This window comes from Mus pahari, chromosome 6 (assembly GCF_900095145.1).
Source record: "Mus pahari chromosome 6, PAHARI_EIJ_v1.1, whole genome shotgun sequence".
NCBI classification, from domain to species: domain Eukaryota; kingdom Metazoa; phylum Chordata; class Mammalia; order Rodentia; family Muridae; genus Mus; species Mus pahari.
Genome location: NC_034595.1, coordinates 81423523 through 81432503, shown reverse-complemented (window position 1 = coordinate 81432503; position 8981 = coordinate 81423523). Strand labels below are relative to the sequence as shown.

General features: G+C 45.6%; 1 protein-coding gene across 1 annotated transcript in view; it reads right to left on the bottom strand.

The window, feature by feature from the left end:
* Positions 1–2050: 2050 nt before the first annotated feature.
* The window catches only part of Snrnp40 (small nuclear ribonucleoprotein U5 subunit 40), a 30569-nt gene continuing 23638 nt past the window's right edge, over positions 2051–8981 (bottom strand). The window contains exons 7-10 of the mRNA XM_021200160.1: positions 8167–8249; positions 6556–6617; positions 3451–3554; positions 2051–2537 (exon numbers count right to left, since the gene is read on the bottom strand). Coding sequence (XP_021055819.1) covers positions 2488–2537; positions 3451–3554; positions 6556–6617; positions 8167–8249 — 299 coding nt within the window. The 3' untranslated portion in view covers positions 2051–2487. The remainder of the gene's footprint in view (positions 2538–3450; positions 3555–6555; positions 6618–8166; positions 8250–8981) is intronic.

Below are 8981 nucleotides of genomic sequence, written 5' to 3'. Positions count from 1 at the left end.
GAGTTCAATTCCCAGCAACCACATGGTGGCTCACAACCATCTGTAATGGGATCTGATGCCCTCTTCTGGTGTGTCTGAAGACAGCTACAGTGTACTCATGTATATAAATCTTAAAAAAAAATTACATTTAAAAAGGGGTCTTAAGCTACTTGTCATTTATGAAGACAAGGCTGAATGCCTTTTGGGGACACATTTCTCCTGGAGAAGGTCACCATAGCCATATACACAATTAGTGCTTGGGCCCCAGTGTGATGTCTGAGTTATGTTTCTGCTTGGTGGTTCTTTTCTTCCAGTGTTAGTTTTGAGGCAGGATCTCTTGTCATGCTGTGTGGGTGCTTCAGAATAGCTGGCCTATGAGCTTTTTTTTTTTTTTTTTTTTTTTGGTTTTTCGAGACAGGGTTTCTCTGTGTAGCCTTGGCTGTCCTGGAACTCACTCTGTAGACCAGGCTGGCCCCAAACTCAGAAATCCACCTGCCTCTGCCTCCCAAGTGCTGGGATTAGAGGCATGTGCCACCATGCCCGGCTGGCCTATGAGCTTTTGGACAATCCCCTTTGCCTCTAGTTCTCATCTTGCACCACTACATCTGGATTTTTCTTCAGTTTCTGGGGACCAAATCAGGCTGACCTCCAACTAGCTATGTAGCAGGGCATGACCTTGAACTTGACTCTCCCGTCCCCTGGTTCCAAGTGTTGGGATTTCAGGAATGTGCCATGGCTGATCTGATCTCCTAGCACACAATCCTTTGTATGGTAAAGGCTCAAAGAAATGAAATGAATTCCAAGCTGTTTAACTCCATCTTTCCCAGATGTGTTTGACAATGGGTGGCACACACCTTGGGAAGCCTCAATCTACAGGAGCAAGCAAGTACCAGAAGGCAAGTAGGTTTATGCTCTCTGGGATTTGGCTCCTTCCGTTTGTTGTCCCCATTTCAGTCACACTGAGGTACACCACCACACCCTCAGGATCGCGTCTGTTTTTGACAGTCCTCCTTGCATCCTCTGGCCCATCCAAGCATAACCACAGCATCTCCGATGCTTCCTGTTCTCTCGCAGGCACAATAAATCGCTTCCCCCTGTGTTTCCAGTGTGCTGTAGTCAAACTTCACTCACTGTATTACAAGTAATTGCTCTGAGAGCCTTCCCATACCGCTGGCTTCCTCATTAATAAGTTAAATAAATCTCTGGCATGTGCTCGCTCATTTCCGACAATGTTCTCTACTGGTCGGTGTGCACTTCTCATGGTGGCAAGGACAGGATGCTTTCTGTCTGTCCTCAGCAGTGATGACTTTGCCTATCAGGTGACAGGTGTTTGTTGATTGACTATGCTCTTAACCCAGGGTAGCACCCACTCTGTAACTTAGGATAAATATGATTTAAGATCATAAGCTGAAAGTCTAAAGCCAAACGTGCTCAGATAGGAAGGCTTCTGCTTTGAGACAGAAGTTTCTAGTAGAAGTCTCATGACAGCATTCTCAGCATCTGTCAGAGCAGGAAAGTTAGACAAGAAAGCAGGATCATAAAAAGCCCCGGAAAATGCCATGGCTAAAGCCCGTCGGATACCATCTCCCCTGCACTGCTCAGAAAGCAGCATCCTGGCCAATGGCATGGCTGGGGCTACCACACTCCTGTCTACTCCAGGACCTGTTTGTTAGAGATGTGTCCACACTTGAGCACCAGGTTCTTGTGGATCTTTGGGATGCTCTGCTTCCAGTTACAGAGAAGTATTTGCTCCTGACAATTACAAAACACCATTTTATTTTATTTTTTTTTGGTTTTTTGAGACAGGGTCTCTCTTTGTAGCCCTGGCTGTCCTCGAACTCAGAGATCCGCCTGCCTCTGCCTCCCAAGTGCTGGGATTAAAGGCTTATGCCACCACTGCTTGGCTACAGAACACCATTTTCACAGGAGTAAAGAAACCTACCAGAGAGGGGAGCTCCATGCAAAGGCGCACCACTGCTGTGCAAATGGACTGTACCTCCTGGATGTGTGCTTGCTGACTTACAGCAGTCACGTCTCAGAGATAAGACAGCAATAAATCTGAGCCACAAGGTTTTTGTAAAAAGATTTTCTGTTTGGATTTTTAATACAAATACAAAATGACTCAAACACCAAAAGAAATATCATACAAGCCAGTTACTCAATTTAAAAATAAAACAGAAAACAAATCCAACTAACAAATTTTAATTGACATTCCCTGTCTCCAGCCTAGATTAAAAAACAGGAAATATCAATCCAATGTTTGTCCTTCTGAAGGAATCTTATTTTTTAAAGAGAAGAAAGCAGTCCCTGAAATCTGGCAGGCGGTACCAGAGGCCACAGTTGTTCTGGTGAGTGGGGTACAAGTGGTTGCTGGAATACGGCCATCACCTCCAGCTGCTTGCTAAAGATGGTCATCTGAGGCAGGTCAGCTCAGACACCATCAGACTCTGGCCAATTCCGCAGTCTGAGCCTCAGGGCCGGGAGCCGGGAGCCTTCCATTCCCCATCTTCACTGGATTTCACCCATGTAGAGCCTCTTGTCACTGGATGCTGAGAGGACTGAGAGAGAAAGAGCAAGAGGAGACAATGAAGGCTGGGGGATCCTCGGGGCTCGAGGGCCCTGTGTCAAGAGACAACTGTGGGGCTGGTGAGATGGCCTCTGGAAGAGCAGCCAGTGCTTTTAACCACTGAACTGTATCTCCAACCTCCAGGCTCATTCTTTTTTTTTTTTTTTAAACATTTATTTTATTTTTATGAGTTCACTGTAGCTGTCTTCAGACACACCAGAAAAAGGCATTGAATCTCATTACAGATGGTTGTGCCACCATATGGTTGCTGGGAATTGAACTCAGGACCTCTGGAAGTCAGTGCTCTTAACCGCTGAGCCATCTCTCCAGCCCACAGGCTCATTCTTAATAAACTGTAACACTGCTTCATACTGACTCTCCCTGAGGTCCCCTCCTGTGGTTTAAGTGCTGGGTTCACATCTGAAGAGCCTAGGATTTGGGAGGCTGAGGTAGGAGGATTATTACTCAAGTGAGGCCAGCATGGGACAGATAGTGAGCACCAGCTAACACTACATAGTGAGACCCCAGCTGCAGAAAAAGACTTTCAGTTTGGCCTAGCAATAGTGGTGCACGTCTTTAATCTCAGCACTTGGGAGGCAGAGGCAGGCAGACAGCCAGGCTACACCCTGGAAACTGTGTCTGGAAAAATTAAAAAGACTTCTAGTTCCATCTGAGTACTTGTGTAAAAAGCAACTGTTAGGTTATTGTAGCACTGGTGTCTCCTTTATGCTGACAATTGCATTCTCTTTTAGTCACCTCTTCCAGTCCCACCGCCACCCCATAAGCCCTCAAAACCCATGTGTTAACACTGGATCTATGTAACTGACTCCTGCCTGCCTTTACCCCCAAGGTCCTCGAGAGAGGTCACTTCCCATCTGGGGCAATCAGGTCAGATGTGGACTTACTGATGGGCTCATCGGGGTGGAAGGCCACTTCATTGATGGAGCCAGCATGACCAGGCAGCTTATACAGGACCCTTCGGCTCGTGGTGTCCCACACATACACAAACCTGAAAAATGCCACAACAAACACAAACAGGGTCAGAGCATGTAGGCTGGAAGCAAAATGGAAATGCTTGGTTACTGAACCAGGATGCTCTGAGCTTTAGAAACTAGGACTTCGGGCTGGTGAGATGGCTCAGTAGGTAAGAGCACCCGACTGCTCTTCAGAAGGTCCGGAGTTCAAATCCTAGCAACCACATGGTGGCTCACAACCATCCGTAACAAGATCTGACGCCCTCTTCTGGAGTGTCTGAAGACAGCTACAGTGTACTTAAATATAATAAATAAATAAATCTTAAAAAAAAAAAAAAGAAACTAGAACGTCACCAAATTCAAACCAAGAATCCTGAGGCTGGGCAGCAGTAATGCACACCTTTAATCCCAGCATTAGGATCTCTGTGAGTCTGAGGCCAGCCTGGTCTACAGAGTAAGTTCCAGGACAGCCAGGGCTATACAGAGAAACCCTGTCTCAGAAAACCAACCAACCAACCAACCAACCAACCAACCCCCAACAAAACTGATACAGCCCATGATTGATGATGCTATTTATAGAATTCTGAAATTACAGAAAGATCATACCTGCAATCCCAGCACTGGGAAGAGGGAAGCCAGGAGGACTATGGGTTTGAGGCCAGCCTACGATATACTGTGAGATGTTCTAAACCCCTCTATACTCAGTAAATAAACTGAGTAATAACTGGGATTTATTAATTACATCCTATGCTCTCACAGTGTGGGCTCCAGAGTAACTGGGTAGTAGATTTGGAATAGTTGGGAATATTGGAACATGCCTATACACCCAGCACTTGGTAGGAACAGCTGCAGGACAGGGAATTTAAAGGCCACCCTGGGCTACATAAGACCAAATTGGTCTAGACAAGAGGCAGGTCCCACCCTGTCTCTCAGCTGGTGCTCACGCCCTCTATGATGCCCTTCTCTGCCACACATAAAGCACTCTTCCTTGCCAGCCCCACCAGGGCAGAGTGGAAGACTGACAGCAGGGTAGTCAGAAAAGCAGGGGCACGCTCCACGGCACTAGCACTGGCGAGGTCATCAGACCACTGCCTCTTTCTTCCATTATAATAAAAGGGAAAAAGATTATAGCTTTTTGAGAAAAAATGAGAGAATATGCAAAGTGTCTGGCACATAGAATTAATGATTGATATCGCTATTATGAGTATATGTGCTATGCAGCAAGAACCACATGAAGTCCCGGCCCGTCTGGCTGGTGCCTGTAACGGGGTGGCAGAAGTTAGCGTGCACACAAGGATGTGACCTGTAAGCAGAAGGGGAAGCGCACCAGACCCAGGTGCAGCTGGAAAGTAGCTCTCTGATCTGGAGACTATCTCTCAAGTTCGCAGAAACCAGCAGAAGCCTACATCTCCAAGGGTTTATTTACTTTAAGGCCTAGCTCGCGCCTCATAGCTGCCAATTACATGCTAAATTGAGAGGGGTTTCTTGTCCTCACCACACTCGGGCATGTCACCATTTGGTAGAAACCAGGCTACTTATATAACAGAACTGATTGCTGACTTCAGGCTATCAGAGTGGCCTGTGAAATCCAGCCAAGCCCAGCAAGCAGGCAGGCTTTCCTTCTGACCAAGCCATGTGTCCTCTTGTTAAGGACTGGTGTGGAGGAAGAGGAGGGAGAAGACATTATAAATCAGAATATGTGAGCTGGGCATGCTAGCATATTCCTGCTCTGAGTTCAAGGCCAGACTGGTATACACAGTGAGTTTGAAGATAGCCAGAGATATATAATGAGACCTTGCCTGAAAAAAAAACAAAACCAAAAAAGTTTCTAAGCATGTCCCCAAAGGGAACCCCGAGCTGTGCTGAAAGCTAAGAGCTGGGGAAGAGCTCTGCTTACAGGCCTCTACACTGAACCTCCAGGAGTCACGGACAAGTCCTCCGTCCTTGGCACTCAGAATGCCTGCTCCATCTGACTTCCTCTCAAGTACACAGCACCACAGACACCAAAGCCAACCTGTATCTGACAGATGAATGCTGCCCTCTCAAAGCCCTCTGCTTCCCGTTCACATAAGGCCTTGGCTACACTCAGGAAAGTCTAGTAACTTGGCAGAGATGGAAGCTACCGAGCTCACTTCCCTTAGCACTTTCCACTGGGCCTGGATCTGGTTCTGAGTCATCTTTAACTTTGGCAGCTATGACCAAATGTTGTGTTGATACAAGGGTGGAATTTGATTGTTACCTCTGACCTAGGAATTCATCCTTGAAACAGTAAAAATTCAGAATTCAAGCATCTACTAGCAGTACCCTGGGTTTATAGAGGATGTCAAAAGATTGCCTCTGGGGCTGGTGAGATGGCTCAGTGGGTAAGAGCACCCGACTGCTCTTCCAAAGGTCCAGAGTTCAAATCCCAGCAACCACATGGTGGCTCATAACCATCCCTAACAAGATCTGATGCCCTCTTCTGGAATGTCTGAAGATAGCTACAGTGTACTTACATATAATAAATAAATAAATCTTAAAAAAATAAATAAATAAATAAAAGATTGCCTCTGACTGCGAGAGTCATTCACAGGGATGTCCTAACATGTATGCCTAAATGTAAGGAGGGAAAATACTAATAAAAGTTAGAAATATGAAGCAAAGAGCAATGTGTCATGGGGGAAGGGGAGGGAACACTGAGAGAGCACCATGGATAGCTCAGAGAAGTAGCAGAGTGGTTACTGGGAGGATAGTCTAGAGAGCAGAGGGAGACATGCGAGGACAGCCTTTAATGTATCGGATGATGCGAAGAAAGCAAAGACACTGGGAAGATTACAAGTCTCCAACAGATATAAACACACTGTCAACTCTCTAGGCCTAAAACCAAACAGAAAACTCTATGTCTAACATGGGATATAACCCTTTATCTTCACATGGCTTTATCTCTGAGAGCCCCTCAGTCACGTGGGCAGTTGTATCCATTGTCTTCAAACTCAGGTGTTAGATGTGCGGCCCACACAGCCACCCCGATCCCACCTTACACCCAGAGATCCTTACCTGTCTGCTGAGCCAGCTGCTATCTTGCTTCCATCTGGTGACCAGGAACATCTCAGGAGGTTCTGGAATGAAAAGAAACTCCATGAACAGTTAATGTGCCAAACTCCCCTTGCTGCATAAGGGTCAACTGACTTCATTTCCTACTAGGCTTTGAGCATCTCCCAGACTGCCGTCAGCCCTCACACTGTTGCTTAAAACAGCATGCTTCGCAATTTCATTTATTTGTCTTTAAATATTTATCTTATTTCTTAAAAAATTCTTGTTTATTTATTGGTTTTTCTAGACAGGGTTTTTCTGTGTAACAACATCCCTGACTGTCCTAGAATCTGCTCTGTAGACCAGGCTGGCCTCAAACTCATAAAGATCTGCTTGCCTCTGCCTCCCGAGTGCTGGGAATCAAAGCATACAAAGCATATGCCACTATGGCCTGGCTTATCTTATTTATTATTAATCTAAGTGTATTATTTTAGGTGATTTGTCTACAAGTATGTTTGGGCACCACATGTGTAACTGAGGAGGCCGGACACAAGCATCACATTCCCTGGGACTGGATTTACAGACAATTGTGAGCTGCTCTGTGGTTACCAGGAACCAAACCCTGGTCCTCTGCAAGGGCAGCCAGTGCTTTTAACTGCTGAGGCAACTCTCCAGTCTGCTTTATAATTTTACAACACATAAACACTAGATGCAGAGACGCTTAATCTAGTTATTAAGAACAAACCTGTTGAAAAAATTTCTGTCTTTATAGCTGCATCTACCTTAACTCTATTAAAATATTTTAAAAATTTATCTTGTTTTTATTTCTCTTTGCTATTTATCTTGAAGAAAAACAAACACACAACAACAACAAAACCCCACCAAACACAACAGAAATAAAATTTATTTATAGCTGGGCAGTGGTGGCACACACCTTTAATCCCGGCACTCGGGAGGCAGAGGCAGGTGGATTTCCGAGTATGAGGCCAGCCTCGTCTACAGAGTGAGTTCCAGGACAGCCAGAGCTACACAGAGAAACCCTGTTTCGAAAAAACAAAACAAACAAAATTTATTTATAAAGTAAAGTTGTATTGCTAAGTTTCCAACGGGAAACCATTGACATCTCTAACAAACTCTTGACAGAGAAGCTGCCCCCAAAGGAGCTGCCCAGGGCACCTGTGGGCTGGAGAAAACGCCCCTGAACTCAAGCCCGAGCCGTCATGATGGAAGGGGAACAAAAACAGACCCGGAGTTCTAACAGCTGGGATCTGGGTAACGGCAATGGATAGGGGCCTGGGCCACAGATTGAGATTCCCAGGGGATAAAAGGTCAGGAATGATGCCCTGTCAGAGAAGTCTAGGAATGAATGCGAATGGGCCCCAGCGCTGGCTATCTGTGCGACTGTCTTCTCTAATATGCCGCACTAATTTTACTTCTAGCAAGAAGAACTGTGAGCCAGGCATGGGGGCAGCTCCTGTAATCTGAGCACATGGGAAGCTGGGCAGGAGGGAGGGCAGCTTTGAGGAAGAATTAAGTTATTCCTAGTGAGTCAACAACTCTACCCTGAGCACCGCTTTAAATGTTTCTTCAGATCAAACGCACAGTAAAGCCAACCCTGTGGTAAGCCTTACTCACCTTTTCAAAGTTGTGGACATTTCCTTGAAATATCTTCACACATCTCTCTTTGGGAGCAAATGGCCGGACATCCCAGACACGAACTACAAAGCAAATCCAAACCAGTCAAGCAGCAAACACAACCAGGGCCAGCAGCTTCCACGTCAGTAACAAAACTGTCTTCTGGGGGAGGAGGCTGCCCAACAGGACACAATGCTAACTGTGAAGGCTCCTTCCTTCTCTCAGTGGGAACAATCTACACTAAAGCTTGGGCCACCATGACCGTCCTTCTCATTGAGCTAAGGGCAGAAAAGAGAGCTGAGGAAGTAGGAGGGACAGACGAGAAACACAGTGGGAATTTGCAGCAGAATACAGTTAGATCTGTCTGTCTGACACACGCACACACACGCATACACGTACACATGCACACAGGCATTCAAACACACACCATTTTTTTGGGGTGGGACGGAGGCAGGATTTCAATGTAAATTTGACTTTAAGGTCTGCCTGGATCTTAGAAAACCCAAAGTCAAAAAAATATTTCTGAAATGATTTCTCTGACAGTTTAGAGTCATATCCATCAAAGTTTAAATATGGCACGAAATTTTTTTAACTAAAAAAAAAAATTCTGGGCTGGAGAGATGGCTCAGGGGTTAAAAGCAATGACTGCTCTTCTAGAGGTCCTGAGTTCAATTCCCAGCAACCACATGGTGGCTTACAACCATCTGTACTGGGATCAGATGCCTTGATCTGGTGTGTCTGAAGACAGCTACAGTGTAATCATATAAATAAAATAAATAAATCTTGGAAAAAAAAAAAGTAAAAAAAAAAAAAAA